The 19,369-nt window shown below is 34.7% G+C and overlaps 2 protein-coding genes across 2 annotated transcripts; both read right to left on the bottom strand.

Annotated features, from left to right (window-relative positions):
- Nucleotides 1-455: 455 nt before the first annotated feature.
- Nucleotides 456-9,048, bottom strand: LOC146158947 (membrane-associated progesterone receptor component 1-like). Its single transcript, XM_083383838.1, has 4 exons — nt 8,898-9,048; nt 7,418-7,583; nt 5,256-5,411; nt 456-3,489 (listed from the first exon to the last, which is right to left on the bottom strand). Exons 1-4 carry the CDS (start codon nt 9,009-9,011, stop codon nt 3,386-3,388), a joined length of 540 nt encoding a protein of 179 aa, XP_083239964.1. The 5' UTR covers nt 9,012-9,048; the 3' UTR covers nt 456-3,385.
- A 1,980-nt stretch (nt 9,049-11,028) lies between these two features.
- On the bottom strand, nt 11,029-19,369 carry LOC146158946 (uncharacterized). Its single transcript, XM_083385579.1, has 10 exons — nt 19,246-19,369; nt 18,041-18,171; nt 17,142-17,237; nt 16,847-16,942; nt 15,406-15,539; nt 14,495-14,637; nt 13,907-14,029; nt 12,971-13,090; nt 12,532-12,597; nt 11,029-11,356 (listed from the first exon to the last, which is right to left on the bottom strand). Exons 1-10 carry the CDS (start codon nt 19,339-19,341, stop codon nt 11,192-11,194), a joined length of 1,170 nt encoding a protein of 389 aa, XP_083241705.1. The 5' UTR covers nt 19,342-19,369; the 3' UTR covers nt 11,029-11,191.

Below are 19,369 nucleotides of genomic sequence, written 5' to 3'. Positions count from 1 at the left end.
AGTCTCAGTCCAAGTCATCAGTTGCCCAATTCAATTTATTATCAAAACAAGCCATTTCCAAGTGACTGATATGATAATAAAACGATCAACCATTAAAATTGGTAAACTAGTCACTTTATGAGCAACAATTTTCAAATATTCGTACAAAGTATTGAACTTAAGCAAAGTCTAGCCAATAATCTTGGTTGAGGCAAAATATTTCAACAGATAAACATCTAATAAATTTTGGGGAGGGGGTGTTCTGTATTTTTGCTCTGGTTAAAAATCAAGCGTAAAACGCACAGCATGATTGTTTTGGTAAGAATAAACAAATTTGAACGTTCCTCTATTTACACTTTGGCAAAAATCAAGCGTAAAACGCATATTGTGTTCTGTCAAGTCAAATAAACAAATTTGAACGTTCCCCTATTTTTGCTTTAGTAAAATATCAAGCGTAAAACGCACAGTATGTTCTGCAAAGTTAAATAAACAAACTTAATCATTCCTCTATTTCGGATTTTGCAAAAAATCAAGCGTAATAAACACATTATGTTCGGTCAAGTTATATCAACAAATTTGAACGGTCAATGGGCTGAATTGTCAGGTTCATCCGACTGACACTGATGACAAAACACTGCAATTGTGGGAAACGACGCACGACATCAGCAGCAAGTGTCAGAAAACTTGAAAACACGCAGTCCGTGACATGTTTCACATGTTTATTTACAACACGTCGCCGAAACGCAACACATAGGCAACGAACATCGCTCATCAAGCGAACAATTCGCGCAAAACGTTCATCGCGTACTTTTTCGACGAAGCGGTTACGCGTGACGTCATAGCGGTCCAGCGTGACGTCATACCGGCGAGCCAACTACGTCACGCCGCAAGGGCAAAAACGCAACTCGATCAAGGTTTTAACACGAACAGAAGTTAATTGGCAAGGGTTCGTGCGGGCGGTTGAATGCACTTTTTGCAAACACAAAATAAATACTTAATTTTAATATTCGTTTCATTTTTCGCGTAACAAAGCCTTTGCAGTAAATAACGCCACATAAGAGTAAAGCCTCCGAAAAAAAAATGCGTAAAAAACGCAGCAGTCGACGCACAATAACGTACAACCGCCATAGCAAATATTTAATCCAGTTGCAAAAAAAAACACTCTTCGCCCAAAAATCGACAAATATAGAATGTAGATTGAGAACTGCCGAGTCGGTTTAGACTTCCTGTGAACAAGCCACGGCAAAACGCTGGTCGTGCGATCTCTGGAGGAACAAATCTCTCGGCTAGTCAGATTTCTGACGGCGAGCGTTGCAAAGGCGAAACCGGATGTTTACCCAAAGCAGCGATGGCTAACGATTTAATGGCGTTCGTTGGTTTATGTAGAATGCACATTAACGCCGCAAGCGGTCTTTAGCCTGTCCGGCACAAAAACATTGCCTTAGTCAAAAAGCTAAGTAAATAATTTTTTGATCCGACGTGGTGATTTCTCATGCCCATGTTACGCCCTTCTGCAAAAACCTTAATATGCAAATTCGGTGGCAAATTTTATATGCAATGCAAACAAACATTACGGCGCTTAAACTTATAAGCAAGTTTGTTTTTATGACATTACCATCTTGGTGAGATATGACATTTGCTACTGTATCCTTGACCAAACGGTCGAGAAAAATAAACGTTCGCAAATGCTGGTATTTCATAATTATCGCATTACAAAGAGTATTGGGTATGTTTTTGCAATAGGTAGAAAGCGGTTATTGCAACGCCTCGTTTTTATTTTGAATGAATTACTACTTTACGTAAAAGTGCCACTCATCACACGCAAATATATGACGGTTAATTGCCGTTAATCCTGATGTAAGCGGGTTTTGTACAAATAAACGTCGTCCTTCGACACATGTTTGCAAGAGATTTACTTTAAAATTGAGCAATTATAGGAACTAATAGCGCAAACGAGTTGCAATATTGAAATCAGGGCAATGCACGCAGCCCAAAATTGGTACAAAAGACCAGAAAAATACTCTCGCGGCGCCCGCAATCACGCACACTTTTAAATGGCGCTAAAAATCATTCTACTCCGGGATAAATGCAACATATAGGCGTGGCAATACTACGGAATTTGGTTGTCACACAAAGCACAACAAGGTTTGCTAAAAACAAATTCCAAAATGTAATAAACCTTTTAATATTTAGCAAGGGGCCAATTTAAATAAATTAAGTTTTTAAATGACAGTTTTCAATTTCTATAGTTTAAATAGTTAAACCGGTTGGATATACGTGCTAGCTTCTGTGGAAAACCAAGTATGGTACAATTAAAAATGGGGAGATGTTGGATTGAAAAACCTCACAGTGATTTAAACAACACGAAATAAGTCATGTCCTATTACAAGTACACAACCAAATTCCACACAAATCTAGCATTTCCGAAAATCTGAAACTTCATAAATTGTAAAGAGCAATTATCATAAATTATATAACACACAACTTATATAAACGATATGATTGCTTTCAAGCGTTACAACCAGTTAGGGACAGTGCATTAAAGTTTTAAAACATTTTAATACATTGATGCTTTATATAAAATGATTGGACGTTGTAATTAGTAGTAGAAATGCCAAAAAGAAGTAGAATATATTGTGAGTTTTTTTTTCAATTACGCTTTACATAAAAAATAAAAAAAAAATACTAATTTTAAATATTCACATAATATTTTCCTTTTCTTTATGGGATTTAAAAATTAATTTACCACCAAATTTTTAGAAAAATCTACGGGCTTCTGTATTGTTTGGGTATTCGATCTAAAATTGGTAAAGATACGCACACAGGAAGTTTATATGATAAAGCAGTGTTTTCGTTTCAATTATCAAAATCAGCAAATACTGCCAAGCCCCACAATTAGTCTGGTATATAACATACAGATAAACATATCTAATAAATATATACAAAACAGTTACAATAAATTAACATTGATAACCACGCCTATTCCAGTTCGTAAAGCTTAGGGATGTGGGTATTAAACTTTAGGTACTACAAACAAGATTATGAATAATGATGAAAAATGGAAAAAAAATTTGGCAATATAAAACAATTAATTTTTACAAAGAAATCCGAATGCTTATGAATTCATTTGTCTATGCAACTATTATAGGAGTGTAATAGCACTACATATATCTAATCAAGCTGAAATGTTATGGGACACAAAAAAAAGAGCAGTGGGAATAACGTTATGGTGAACTAGTATTCATTTTGGTGTGTAACTGTGCATGTACCATAGATATGTATTTACACATTAAATTGAAAAGCTTCAGTACAACTTGCTGGCATTCAGTCAATCCAAATGAACCCCAACACAATTACAATAAGGGCAGTTTTGCCAAAAGTCAAACTTATCCGGACGTTCAACTGCTTAATCTTTTTTCTTGTCCTTTTCTGCTTCATTGTCGCTCATATCTGAGTAGTCGGTGGGCACTTCACCGGGTTTCAGCAGTTTTCCAACAAAGTCATATTTTTCTGCCGAAAAAATAATTGTTAAAAATAAACAAACAAACTCCAGCCATAAACCAAAATTAGAACAACATTGCATTAGGAAGAAAACCAAAAGTGAACTAGTACCGAATAGTCTTAATAACATCTAAATCGGTATAAGTCATAAACCTAAAATGCCACACTAGGGCCTATACAACTTTTTACCTAACATCAACTCCACCCCTAACTCGACCAATAATGTCAACCACAACCCAATTTTTAACCACTACCAATAGAAGCAAACAATCCAACGCCAATACAACGGGGCCCCAACGGTTCAATTCAAACTAGGGTGCTCAAACATCTGAACCAATGTGTCCACTGCCTGGCCTATGGCCCTTATATCTTTGAAAGGCTATATTGTCCATTTAGGCCTTGCTTCTTAATTTAACTTATTTAGACTTGTTCAGACGACTTCTGTTGTGGATACTATTGTGTATTTGGCTTTATTATGTTGTTAGTCTTAATAAATGGGTAAATTATAGTTTATTCTGCTTTAGATAAATTGTTGCTTTGTAAGTTTAATTGCTTGTTCCCAAATAAACAAAGTTGTTCTTTTAACCTATAATAGCTTGCGGTGCACAAGTAACACCAAAAAGATGGTGCAAACGGATTGGACTGCTAGTGATGGTACATTGGGACATTTTAAGAACAGCAGTATGTTCTTCAACCAAATATATACATAATATGTATATATATTAACTAAATAGTTTTTATCATGTAAACTTGAAATTTGTTTAATGCATTTTGAAAATAAAAGTTAGAATTTATATTTATATATATAATAACTTTTTTTGGTTAAACTTAAAAATGCTAAAACACTCCTAAAAGATGACATAATAAACAAAACTGAAAAAAAATGACATAATATACAAAACTGAGGATAATCAGTCTGCCAATTTAAGAGCATTTTTAATTTATGCTTTTCCAAGATGTCTTAAAGCACAATGCTCCGACCAGTCCTAGTTATTGTGGTGTCTGATACATCATTCATTACTAAGTTCAAACCGGCAAAATAGATATAATTGAAATGTTAAAACTTAAAGCCAATTTTCCCATGTTATTAGACTAAAATTTGCTTTACCAATGACAAGTTAAATTATCTTAGTTTGTTAGCCTTCTATCTACATTTTAAATTAGGGATGATCAAAAATCTTGCCTAATATTGCTGTATTAATTTCGTATCAGATCGGCACTGATGCCACCCTAGTATCGGATAAGTACTGATACTGTCCCACTAGGCACCATTTAGGTAGGAGCTCTGATCCTATATTATCAGACAAGCTTATATATGGGCACCGAACGCTGTTGTGCAAAGCGTTTTATACACTCTGAATTTCTAACAGGGCGACAGAGCGCTTGGGATTTGACCAAGTTACATGGTCCATTAATTCTTGCAACACGGTCTTACTTTACCTTAAGTGTTAAAACTATTCCTGAATTACCATGTACCGAAACAACGACATGAAATCTATATTTTTTAATTATAAAATGTAGCCGATTTAATGTGATGTTTGGCCATTTCCAAGGAAACTTTTTTAAACCTATAAAAAAGTTATAAAAACAGCAAAATGTTTCAATAAATATGTAATTTTTTTTTTTGAAATATGTACAACATTTTTTTTTAAGCATTTTTGCACCATTTAGAAAATCATGCTCTTGAATTTTGAAAATTCAGCAGCGCCTATGTCCATATATATATATATATATATAATCATCATTTTTGGTACTTTTTTAACAACATTACTTACCGGAAAACTGCATTTCCCATTCTCGCACACTTTCCATTTCCATGGCATTGAGGTCGCTAATATCATCATACTCTTCCTTTATTGCTTCTTTGTCGAGGCGAAACTGAGCCAAGCCACGTGATGCATCTCTTCCGGCAAAAACTCCATAGGGACCCTCTGCAAACAATAGTAGGGGAAGTTTAAAATCTTTCCTAACTGACAATAAAGAAGTCAAACCCCCTGAAACCAAGAAGCATCCATTAAAAACACATAAAAATTCGGCCCATATAATGAGCAACCAACACTATGTCCATAAAAATTCCTCATTTTTTCTAATTTAAGATATATATATATATATTGTGGTAGGCATTTTCGGTAAAAACTCCATAGGGACCATCTGCAAACAATAGAAGGGGAAATTTTCAAATCTTTTTAAAACTTGTCAATAAATTACAAAGCCTAAAAGGTCGAGTAGATCGACATTATCTTGATTAAGATGTATCGATACAAGCTTATATCACCTTCAGTTAATGTGCTTTCTGAAACTCACAATAAAGAATTGAGTCAAACCTACTGAAACCAAGAAGCAATTTAAAACCTACTTGATATATAAGGGATGCTAATAACTTTTATTACCCATTTAAAAAACACATAAACATGAGCAACCAACATCATGCCAAAAAATGGCTTATTTTTTCCATTTTGAGATATATATTGTGGTTGGCATTTTTAGGCTTGCATGTGTTTAAGTGTGCAGTTTTCGCACTGATTGTTTTATACTTTCATTCCTTTATGTTTGTTAGTTTCTATGCTTCAACCAATTCTACTTGGCTTAAGTGTCATGTTAAAACTAAGTTAAAATGGGAACATGTCTGCATGAATTTTGGAAACTAAAAAGTAAGATAGTGTTTTTGGTTAATTTTTGGTTGCTGATTCCAAAAATGACCTCGTATTTTTTCTATTTGCTATGACAAATGACCCTCATATATATATTTTTTTTTTCCAAATATAATATAATTATGTAAATATGCCTATGTGCGAAAAGCAATTAAATTATCAACAGCAAATATGTATCTAGATGGCAATATTGGAATTATCACTATTATACAGAAAATTGTTTCTCTTTTTAAATTTAGATAATGTTCATTAGATCTTCCCTATAAGATACCAAGAGTATTCAGTAATTATTGTTCCTATAAGGCTATGACCTTGGTGCAGTTAGAACTTCTTTATTTGGTGGTGGCTTTACTGGCTTGATCAAAATCCCATTGTGTTGTATCAATTGTCTTTTTTAATTACGCATATATTCTTTGTCTTTACTCTATTTATGGGAACTTCTTGGTCCCCAACCAGGCCAAAACAGTCATCTCTTGTCTCTACTTAATTGCTAATCTGTGACCATTTATGATGATGCAATGAATTGAACAACCAAACAAAAAAAATCTTGAAGTAATTTTTAGAACTAGCATCCAAAAATTATTCAGAATAAGTCTTCTTTTTGTAAACAGGCTGTTTTTTGCTGAACATCATTACAACCAGAACTTACATGTTTGAATAGTTATATTACTGGTTTTGAGACCATTCTGAAAAATTTGTTGTTCTTTCGGTAATTTGCAAGACTTCTTTATTCTAAATAAGTAAGCAAAACCTCTACATGGTTTGAAAATTTGACATAGCAAATAATGTTCCAGGCATTTGTTCCATCAACAGCTTAAAGGGTAACTTCTGATTTTTTCAGCAAATGAAGTTAAATATTTGAACAGAGAATGGAGATGGTGGTGTATAGTATGGAGAATGGCTATACTCATTGCAAGTTCAAAGTACATTGAGCACACAAACCAGACTTTTTAGTAATGCTTTAAATAAAAAAATACTTTCTTTAAATAAGCATTGTATGGCACTATTGAACACAAGCTTTCTCTTTTTGATTTAGGCAACTCCACTTAAAATTGGACAGTGATTTAGAAATGTCATGTCGTTCCTCACCAAATAACAAATAGTCAAAAAAATGTTTTAATGTTTTAAAGGCACTTTAAAACACATGACTTAAGTTCACATAAAATAAATTCATTTGAAAGGCTTTTCGAAAACACAGGGTTTTTCTAAGACTAAATATGCAAATTAATTAAGACATTTAGAGACTCAAAGACTTTGTGGAAACAGGTCCTAAAGGAATTACATACCTGGGCCGTAAAATGATTTTCCCCTTGTAACATCAAAGACCTTTCCATTAACAGCCATCAAAATCCTTCCTTCATTCTTTACACCGTCATACTCTTTCAATTCTGCAATCGTCATGTCTCTTTGCGGAAGTTTAGGAAGGCCTGGCTCAGGTGGTGGTCCCATATCCTATCAATTTAAAAGAAAAATAAGTATAAATAATAAATATTTTGAGTGGATTGACATATAGTATCAGCGATTCCTAAACTGAGCACCACGGCACACCGGGCTTGTGAGAGTTGTTACGTTTTTTCTCTCTCACAAATATGAAGTGTTGTGTGACCCTCTATTTTATTGTTTTTCAACTTAAGAAAAAAACTTAAGAAAGAATAAAAGTAATTCAACGAAATTGAAGTTATGTTACGGATGGACAGGAAGACAGTCGTCACTTTGGTGTCAGCCAAATACAAGTTATTCGGGGTAGTTCAGGCAGTTTCAAGATGACTGTCAATGAGGATTTTGAAGGTACAGGTAATGTTATAGAACCAGAAAATGAGTCCAAATCACATGACACTAACACTGGTCGTGATCTTCCACGTTTTGTCATTGCAAAATAAACGTGAAGAAGTCATACCAACAGACGATTTCATGGAGTTCAATGGATATACAGCAACCTCCTGTCATCAAAACTCTCTATGACTTTGATATTAAAGCAATAACAAAAACATCTCTCAGGTTAGGCCACCCTTGTCTCAATCAAGCATTCAAGCGTCATGTCAAGCTCCATCATCTGTTGCTGGATTTGCAAGACGAGGCTGAATCGGCAAAAGCTTAAATAGAGAATACTCATGCCATATTTCCATACAAAGAACCAATTTGTTTAAGAACAATATAGTGTCCAATATCAGTATTGTGATTGGGTGGTATGTATGCAGTATATTTAGATTTTTAATGCCACATTTCTTCATCATTTTAAAAAAATTTTAGATAAAAATAAAAAATTTTGAAATTTTTGACAAAATTTAGTTTTTTGTAAATTTCATGGATTTCTGCTCCTTTTAGAAGAAGAAATTATATTATATTGAATAGAAACATGTATGTCCTGCATCTTTTGAGCCACCAACTAACTCTCTAGCACATCAAATATAATAGTTATGGCTGATTTAGCTATTTTGACCCCTGCATGACCTTTGGGGGCAGGTAGTCAAGTCGGTTAAGGAGGTAATTTCCCAAATCCAATTTTTTGTCTGTTTTAGATGTTTTGTCAGCATTTTAGACCCCATCAATTTTGATTTGGAAGAAAAATGATTTTTCACTCCACCCTATTATACAATACACATCTAAAATTTTGAAAATTAATACTGAAAAATAGCTTAAAAGTATTGATCAACGATGTAATTTCAATGTTGAAAAATTACCACAAACATTTTAAAAAACAAAACATATGACATGTGCCATCATATTCCAATCATATTTTACTATGCTTTATGTTTCAATACTAACCTCAACGGTATTGCCTTTGAAGATTTTATAGACCAAATATCCACATATCGAGAGAAGTACTACGTTTACAGGGTTGGTAAACAAACTGCCGAGCACTCCAGTTATTGCTTCCATTATAAACTTAGGATCACATGTGACAATATTTCACCAAAAAAAAATCTAGCGAAATACATATAAATAAAGAAAAAGAGATATCATGTATTAATACCCTGTATGAGGCTGAGGCATAAACTATAATATTTTATAATAACTATTTTAGATGATAAGAGTGTGGCATAGGTATTCATAGATGCATAAATAGTTACAAAAATTTGTATCTTTTTATCGGCTTAATCTATCATATTTGTGTTGCGTGTAATAAATAAAAAAACAGTTAACCCTATAAAAAAAAAAAAGTAATGTTAAGTTAGACCAAGGACATTCTTTTAGTATGTAACTTGTAAAATAGTTCATTTTATAATATTTCATTACATCACTGAAGAGAGTATATATACTACATTTGGTATAACAATGTCACTTAATTTTCTCATATATATATATATATATATATATATATAATATATGCGAAACTGGTATAGAGGTTATTGGTTCAAAAAGCAATTAAAAGGCTTCACTGATTAGATAAGGATCTAATATATCACTTTTTCCCTGGTTAACAAAATAGTAAAATCAATGAGAATCACATGATTTTAGGTCAGTTATGATGCAGTCTGGAAAGTTTGTAAATCTAGAAACAATTCTACGAATTTGAATACTTTTTTTTTAATTTTGTTGATATAACTTTTAATCTATATAAATATTCTCAGTAGATCTGGCTCATGTAAGATTTAAATTTTTGAAATATATTGACTTCATTTCGATCGATGCTGTTTTTTGTTGCAAAAGTCAGAAGAAATAAGATCCTGATAATATTTTGTGGGTGAGTGTCAGGTCAGTTTGCATTTCATGGCACTTTACACAGATATCTGGGGTATGCGGACCCCAATTTTGAGATGTGAAGGTGTGTAATAGGTTTTATGCACACCTGAAGTTTGACTTTATACCACAACTGAACATTTTTACAAAATTTAGATCTCCAATATAATAATGTTGGCACACAAATATTTTTACAACAATCTTGGGCGCTGGTCTAGAATCCTATCACATTTAAGAGTATATCAAAGTTAAAATTGCAAGAAAAGCATAAATATATCTGCGTAAGAACAAATACATTATTAATACTTGACCCACCCAAACGCTAACTCGCACCTATCCGAAATACCAGCGCCTAGAATTGCATTATACGAAGCAAATAGACAGACAAAGCTGGCAAATTGACAAGCTGCACTGTGTCATGCTTGCATTATAGCAAAACGCTTCGTTCGTAATCTTGATGACGTAACAAAGCGTCTGCACACTGAAAATCAGCAAAATTTTCTGCTGCTATAATAATAAAGGCCGCTTATCTTCTTCACTTAATGAGTGCCCTGATTTCTCGTTGGTCTGCAGACCTTAACCAAACAATTACGAGTCAGAGTTGTAGACGTAAGACAAACCAAAATCTCCTCGAGAAGTAAAAAAATATTTTAAGATTTCTATGATTATTTTACGCTATTGCGTTAGCGACGATCTCATAAATGCGTATCAAACACTATTTTTGTTTAACTGCTACGTGAGCTGGCGAGCTACAAACTTGCTTTGACAGATACTGTCACAGAAAAATTGTATGCTTGGTACATCAGTTATAATAGCTAAAATTTCCAGTTACAATTAATCTATAGGTCCACTTGTGCTACTAATGCAGATATGCCGTATCTGTATGTCGTCAAAATTGGTAAGATAGTATGCTTGGCTGACTAACAAAATATTTTCTTTTTTTATTTTAATGCAGCCAAGAGTTATCTTAGTCAGAGGATATCATCCCAAAGCCACAGATTCTTTTGAACAGAGTGTAAAAAAAACTGTAGATTTATCTTTAGGTCATCTACAACGTGATTAGTTAGTGGAAAATAATCTAGTTTTTATCCCAGATGTAAATCACTTTATTTTATTTAACTTTTGATAAGAAATGCACGTAAAACAGACCAAAAATTTCACAGATTAAATAGGCGCAATATTTAAAATACATATGAACAGCACATCTTGGTGATACAATTTTTTCGCCACATTGCAACATTCACAGCATCAAACCATTAAGAATAAAAAAATAAATATACCAATGGGAAAACACAATGAGATATGATTTTCGCTGCTCTCCGAGGAAAATCAAGAAGAATAGCGGATACAAAAATAAAAAGCAAGCTCATGTTTAAACACTATTCTCTGCAGTCGGTGCAGTCCAAGGTTCCTTTTTGTCGGCAGGTGGCGCACTTGAGCAAGGCGAATCGATTTTTTCTGCGGAACGCTTTGCCCTTGCATGAGTGGCACACCAGCATTCCCGTACCTCGACAAGTCGGGCACTTTGAGCGTATGTTGTATTTCTAGGAAAATAAATAAGTTGTATTTTCTACGAAAAATATATAAGCGTGATATTAATTTGACATGGATGAACGGCTTTCAAATTGTAGGAATGTAGGTCATTGCCCAGTGTTCGGCCACAGAGACATTCTCAATGATCCAACTATTTATTTAGAATTATGTTATTTTCCTAATAGACTTATAATTTTCCAAACCTTAGGTGATGCTTCTTCTAATTCTGAAAACAGTTTCGACAGCTATAAAATTTTGATATTTCTACACTTTGATTTTACAAACATACTATTATTCAGGGATAATCTAGGGACTAGATATACGTATATACGAAAAAGCCAATGACAATGCCTCCGAAGTTTTCTTTATTAACTAATGTGATAAATCTACGTATGTTGATGCCAATTTCAGAGTTTTTTTGTGAAGTTTTTTGTAGGATGGTATAAATCGCACTCGCACTGTTTCCAGCAGCACTTAGCGCTTTTAGGCAACTAAATGCAGTTGCGGCAATTCTATTCTGTCATTTTACCCACAAAGTGTAAACGTATTCGAATTTTTTATGGGGCAAACGATGATTTGGAGAACATCGGCACAACTTTAAGGAACGTCACCTCGTGACAGTATTCTAAAACTGACAGATTTACTGCCAAATTTTACGACTGGGAGATCAAATTAATAGCAAACACACAGACGCATCCTTATCTCGGTATGTATACCAGTGGTTCTCTAATGGGGCGCTGCGGCACTCTCGGCTGCCATTTTAAACGCTTAAGGGTGCTAAGAAATATTTCAAATTCTTTCGGATTCAAATTTTTACTCTATTGGTAAGCTTCTTGACACAATTTTTTTTTTTTTTTTTCAGCCTTGGTGCACAGTTAATGTGCTGTTTCAATCTCGTTTATTGTAACGTTACAGTTAACTACTCAGCAAAAATAAGAGCAAGGGTGTCGCGAACTAAAGATACACATGCGAGGCTTTTACTATTCATTAGAAAACTGATAGGCCCACAGTAATATAAAGGTTTTTAGCTATTTTCTTGTCGCATATTGAGTGCGATTGTCAAGTTGGGATATTCTTTGTAAGTAGATATTGCTTTCAGGTGGATAGTATTTGCGTGTGTGTTAATAGTTTTAGTCTGCCGCAAGCTGAAAAACTTGAGAATCACTAATTTCAAACGGTCACTTACCGGGTATTCGCGCAGTCGTATCCTCAGATCGCCGCAGTCGCTCATTTCTTGCAGCTCGTGACCACCCTGAAAGTGAAAATTACAAACATAAGCTATAGAACAATCTCCAATCTAAAAGCCAAAAACAAGCAACAAACAACTGTTTTAAACTGACACCGTTAAACACTAGACACTAGAAAGCAACATTTCTGTGACTTTTTCTGTCTCGCCTTTAAAAAAATATACATTTAGTGATAGCGAAGTCTACATACAAAAGCTTTTAAAATTATACGGCGTCAAATTAGCATGTAAGCATGCAATATTTCTTTTGGGAAAGCTTTGAGGAAAATGAAGCTTACGATATATTTACTTTGCTAAACACGGATTACATTCGTGCTCTTAAACTTATTCTGTAGAAAATGCTATAAATAATCATGATATCAGTCCAGGCGTTTTTTACCCCCATATAAACCCCGTCGATATAAACCCTTGGCATGTCTGGAAAGGGGTCACCATCTACCAAGCCCAGCCGAGTGTACAGTTCGTCCTTCAATTCGGGAAAGTTGAACACGTCACGAACCTGAATGACGTAACACAATGAATGACCAACTTATAATATTGAATTGTAAATATGCTTTCGTGGTGTTCTACAAATATAATGTAGCTCAACAATTAAAAATCATACACTATAAGAGCACTAATCGCACTATTAACCCATCTAAAAAGTCAGAATAAAAAATAATAAAATATATATAAAATCGGGTATGTAGGCTAGTTTAATTATATAAATAACTTTTTCCCGTTTTTAGTGAATCAACGTAGGTCTAATGGGCATATACAGTATTTTACATTGTATATATTTAATTCTATTGTTTAGGTATGTAACGAAATATCTAACGAAGTATCGTAACTTTGATATACTAATGGAGAATTTTGAGACCATTCTTTCGTACCTCCAAAGACATAAAATCACTCATCTTGTGATTGGGAAAACTTAATGGGCATGGACGTTGAACATAATAATTGATCAGTTTTATTTTGTTAAATTAGCTAACTTTGTTGGTTTGTGTCTGCCTTTTGGAAACTAGTGCTTGAAATCAATTGAATTTTTAAAGTGTTAAATTTTTTCTTAATATTTTTCAAATTAATGACAGATGCCTAATAACGACTTGAACTTCTGTTTGATTAATTTAGTATTATATTCAACGCCAAAGAGCAACTTGTGATCAGAAGCATAAACTAGATATTGACATGATCTACAGATGAGACATTTTGGGGAAACGTTTGCATTTCGAAATCTAAACTCAGGCCGAACTTCTTTCGACAAATTCAAATGACTGGAAAATAAAATCAAGTGTAAATAATTTAATTATTATTCTACATATTTGTTTCATACCTCGTACTTCACTCTGTAGCCTTCCAAAATCTTCCTGACCTGCTCACATTGGTTGGCAACCGCTCGAAAAATACCAAGACTTGTCGTGTAAACGATGATCTTTCCTTTGTCTTCTGGGTTTATCTGTCAATGTACAAGTTAAAATGAATCTATATGACGGTTAAACAAAGTTAAAACAACTGGAAATGGCCAAAATCTCAAGTATAAGCTAGGCGATTTGTAGCGTAGCCTAAGGCTTAAATTAGAAAAAAAAACTTTTTGTTTTTATTCCTTAAGGACGACCTTTTAGACTGTTGACTTCGTTATTTCTTTAAAATACATCCGTAACTTAATATGTATAGGGTTTGCGAAAATTAAATTTTTTTCACTCTTGTGCAATTTTGCGTTGGGCAGGCCTATATTAGACCAAACAAGATACAACGTGTTATGGTAAGTGGAATACGTTCGAAAATCGAAAAATTTATTTTTGAAGCCTATACTAATTGCGAAACAAACACTTTGCGACGTTATATTACAGTTTGAACTACGAAAATAAATTCGCTTTTTTTAAGATACTTTGAAAAAAAATTTACCGTCGCGAAAAGTCACCTTTTCTTGTTCTCCGTCGAAACTAAAATGTTGGATCCCAGCTTTCACCCTAGCCCGAACCCCTCTGACGTCATTTCTGTCTTTTCCGTCGGTGATGACGTTGTGGTCGCCAGTAAACGCTCCAGCCACCGAAGCCTTGGTTCCTTTACATTTATCACATTAAAATGGGCAATAACATCCGACAAAATGAAACTGATGGAAAATCAGACAAAGCTAGCTTTTTTTCAGCTTTATCACATTCGGTTACAATTAAAATTATAGCACATCGGTTTTCCCAAATTAGATTAGACTTAGAACTACATAATTAACGAAAATTATCAGTAAACTAAAATCTGAACTAAACGTACTTTTACTGAATTCACAATCATTTGTAAAAATCGCATTAAAGGCAAAATTAAGTATACCGAAATTTGGAGTGTTCAGGCGTAATATTGCTGATTAATTGTTCCGCTGGTGCTCAAAAATGCCATTGAACAAAACAGCAAATTTGACATAAACGGAAATTAGGTTATAATTGAAACTAGCGCACACACACAACCAATTCACAACTTGGATTTCACCAACAAACAAACAAGGCCGTTAAACAAAGGAGGCGTTTCAAAAAACACGCAGCAAAAACCTAACAACTAATATTCGTGTACGACATTTGAAATGTATTAACAAGGTGATTTACTTTATACCGGTGAAAGTGAAATGGCGTCTAAATACATTCAATGCTAAAACGAGTTATTTTTAATTAAACTCTTTCCTTTGAAGATTTGAATACTTCTTAAATATGCACTAATATTTTAATTTGGCCTTCATTGATGCCCTAAAACTAGTTCATATACCCCCAAGGCACAAGGGGTCCATGGACTCCAGTTTAAGAACCCCTGCTTCATACATTATGCAAGTATGTATATTTTCTTTACCTTTGAAGGTGCAGTCCTGCAGCGCGTTTTTGTCGTAGTGTTTTTGGTCCTCCCGTGTAATGATGAATTTGGATTGTTCGATGTGCTCGTGACCATTGGGAGACGAAGGTATCCGATCCTGGCTAGAAGGTGATCTGTTGCAAATGAACTTATCGTGAAGCAATGCTCGTACACAAACAAAACTCAACCTATCGATTTTATAAGTTTGTGACTAGGCGAACATGTATTGGTTGGGGAAAGGTTCGTACGTAAATAGTGGGCGTAAGGCGACGAAAAGTCTCTAGAGTTGGGGTAACAGACCAATGCCCCCGAAGTGTGGGTAAATTTATTTCTAGGTACTGCGCATTAGTGGAGATACAAACCGTGTGGGAGGGGGCTAATTTAGAAACCAATAGTGGCGGATTTTTACTTAGGTTATGTTTTTCCTGCCATTTTAAACCCTAACATTGGCGTACATGTCTACGTTTTAATACACGACAAAGGCATTGAAGGCCAACTTATTTGTTTTTTGTAATAAGCGTCTCGCTTCAATATTAGAAAAGTCGTTTTAACAGAGTACGACAGCGTCTATAGCTTGAGCCTGCGGATTCGATCAGAGTTCGATAAATTAGCAGGCATGCGGAGTCGGTGACGGATCTCCAGAGGCGGTATGGCCGCAAATTTCTATGTAAATACATTTTTTTTTAGATATATCGGTCTTTTATGAGTTTAAGTCCATTTTCTGGACACGACGGAATCGCTTAATCTGGCAGTGGTCAAAACGTGAAAGTAAAATAATTTTCTTCTGCAACGCATTAAAAATTTGACGTCATAAAGTTGCGTCATTACAGCACGTCTAAAAATGTAACCTTCGAAAACCAGGGTTTATCATATATGCAACAAAAATCTTAGTTTAAATGGGTTAAAGATAGATAGCGGGGTGGCCTGGTAAAAAAGTAATTTTTACAGGAGTGACGTACAGGCAAAAGTTCATTTTACCGAAACGCTTTTCCGGCAGCAAATATTTCACCGTTTTCTGGCTTACTTTTAACGCTGCAGTGGCTTGATTAGAGATTTGACTTTACTTTATTGGTTGGAGTCAGTTTCACAACAAATTCGCAGCGCTCCCCTCTTGGCACCCCGACTGGAATTTTACTTGAGTATTTTACTAAAATGCCACTGCAAATGAAACTGGAACAACACAATCAACTTAAAACATGTAGGAAAATGGCTTTTGATATGATGGTCTCTAATCGTACACAAATAGTTGTATCAAGAAGCTTACTGATTGAACAAAAATCAGATTGGTAAAAATTCCCCAATACATCTCGGCAACCTGAAGCATGAGAAATGGCACACCAGGGCGCCGCGGCACACCGGTTGAGAACTACTGCTATATAGCATGATTACAAATATCGTTGTTCAAATGTTTAAACACAGCTACATACAAAATCAAACTCACATTGTAAGACCATTCACATTCTCGCGAACGTTTTCAACGCCAAATGAATGTTCAGAATCGTACGAATCATCTTCAGAATCTGTGTTAGTTCCGCCGCTGAAAAACGTAAATGTTTGAGTCATACAGTGAATTGTCAAAGGGTTGAGTCTCATTCAGTCTTATTTATGACGAAACGACTATTGAAAGGAGACCAAATTCTTCTGGTGACCACTTAATGAATTTGGTAGCAAGTGGTTATATGCGCCACTATAGCTATTTGATGGGTTATTTGCGTCACAAAGCTAAAAAAACTCACACTTTGTCGGGAATGACGTCATCGGTCCAAAAACCACCCTCTGTGTTGTCGGTCGTTGTAGCGTAGTTTTCCGACGCAACTGGCAATATCCGGAACCTAAAAAGCAACACACCACGTTGTTAAAAAAAATAGGTCGCCAAAGTTTCAATGTTATCATTTATAGATTGTAGTGGTATTTGCCACATTTTTAACATTATTACTTTTCTCAGGTAAAATTCCGTATTAAGAGTGTAGGTTGTAAAACCAAAAGGAAGTGGTTTCCAAAATTTTGCTTTCATGGACATTTCATGAACTCAAGCAAGCCCCCAATTCTGTTCGGATCATACAAAAACGATAGAATTATTTAAAACTATATCCCAAACGTGATATATAAACCAGTAAGCTATGACGAAAAAAAACAACTGCATAAGATTCCTCCTAAAATTGCAATAAAATTAGAAAGACAAACAATATCTCTTATAGCTTTAAGGAGCTATTAGCTAGGACTCTACAAGTGCCCACCACTTTCTTTTCAAGAAAAACACACCCTTCAAAACTTTACCAAGCTCACAGAAAATACCAAAAGTAGATGTTTGAAACGGGAACACACAATAAAGCAACAATATCTAAGCAGAAAAAATCTACAATATCATATTATTAAGACGAACGAAATATTAAATTGCTGTATAGGCCCACTTGTGGCCATTTAGGTCTTATTCCGATTTAGACGATATTTATTCCGACGTTGATGTTGTTCTCATATCGGTCTTGTGGCTGCAGGCAATTCTACACTAACCAATATTTTTTTGCGAACGCTTTATAAAAGTACCTTTGATTGAGAAACACTGCCCAATCGAGTATTATAAAGATAACACCAAGTACAGTGTATATAGTAGTTGAATGATCAAAATACAGCTTACCTTACCACGCGCTCGCTCGCAGCAATCAGGTCGACCACCTCCTCGTGCTTTGCATCGTGTACGCTCGATCCGTTCACACCGAATATGCAATCTCCCTCGCGAACGCCTGCGAGGGCCGCCGGGCTGTCTTCCTACGATATGCGGCGTTCGTGTTTAGTTCGTATATGAACGCTGGTTTAATTCAAAAATGTGGTACGGCTCTGGGGATGACCGATACTTTACATTTGATTACGATACCGATAACCGATATTTTGGGCAAAAAGTAGCACATTACGATACCAAATTACGTTATTACTACTCTTAAATAGGCAAAATAAATGAAATTCGAACGTTTAAAGGCATTTTTTTCGGATTATTCAGCCAAAATTTGCTGGAGCGTTAAATAGTTCATTCGCATTCAGTTGTTAACGTATTATTGTCCGATAAATTTAATTTTTAAGCTAGGATCGCTCCGTTGCATCACAATCATGCCGGAAGTTTTTTAATTTGTTACCGGATTCGCACCGATACCACCCTAGTATCGGACCACCACCTATATTACCACTTATGTTATCCTTTATTCTTTTCATATAAGTTTAATTACAACGCGAATAAATCTCTAGACAATTGGCTAGCCGTGTTTAAATTTACTTGATTATTTGTTGATTTGTTATCAATAAACAATAAAATTTTAAAGGTAGAATCGCTGAGTTGCATCGCAAATTGTGCCTGAAATTTCTGCAATAATTAGATATCAGATTGACGCCGATAACACCCTAGTATCGGACGAGTACCGATACTACTACTTGTCATCGGGTATCGATTCCAAACTAATATTATCGGACATTCCTGTACTACTTTATGTTATCATTTTATCGCCTTATATAAGTTTAATTACAGCGGGAATAAATATCAAGACGTGGCTAGAGGTGTTTAAATTTTTTTGATTACTATAGTGTTGTAATCTATCCGTTATTAACAAATCAGCCTAACTTATTTGATGAACACTTTACACAGTGCACACGTGCCCTATTTAAAAGCGGTTTGATTATTACAATCAGCGAGAAAATGTGTTTTGTTCGATCTGTTACCACTTTCAACATTATAAGCTCAAAGCTCTATAAACTTAAACAATAGGCATTACATTTACACAATGCAAATACTTGATCAAGACACCGTTGATTATACGTTATATTTAAAACACAACTTGCATAAGAAATACACACCTTCACGCAGTCAATGTAACAAGGGCTTTCTCCAGACACCTGAATGCCCCACGGCTCGTTTATTCGTCGAACGATTTCCAGAGTGATGCAATCCATTGCTCTCCTAATGACATGCCCTATAAAG

This window comes from Ascidiella aspersa, chromosome 3 (genome assembly GCF_963924565.1).
Source record: "Ascidiella aspersa chromosome 3, kaAscAspe10.2, whole genome shotgun sequence".
NCBI classification, from domain to species: domain Eukaryota; kingdom Metazoa; phylum Chordata; class Ascidiacea; order Phlebobranchia; family Ascidiidae; genus Ascidiella; species Ascidiella aspersa.
This window is presented reverse-complemented; position numbering and strand designations above follow the sequence as displayed.

Bases quoted from the DNA above. Each gene is read 5' to 3' on its own strand.
- LOC146158947 (XM_083383838.1), bottom strand. From the start codon at position 9,011: ATGGAAGCAATAACTGGAGTGCTCGGCAGTTTGTTTACCAACCCTGTA. The intron at 7,584-8,897 runs GTTAGTATTGAA...TTAAATTGATAG, and splicing joins TCAAAGGCAATACCGTTGAG to GATATGGGACCACCACCTGA. The intron at 3,490-5,255 runs GTAAGTAATGTT...TTTTTTCGGCAG, and splicing joins ATGGGAAATGCAGTTTTCCG to AAAAATATGACTTTGTTGGA.
- LOC146158946 (XM_083385579.1), bottom strand. From the start codon at position 19,341: ATGGATTGCATCACTCTGGAAATCGTTCGACGAATAAACGAGCCGTGG. The intron at 18,172-19,245 runs GTGTGTATTTCT...CGCATATCGTAG, and splicing joins GTTACATTGACTGCGTGAAG to GAAGACAGCCCGGCGGCCCT. The intron at 12,598-12,970 runs GTAAAAAACGCC...TTTCACTTTCAG, and splicing joins TCGACGGGGTTTATATGGGG to GGTGGTCACGAGCTGCAAGA.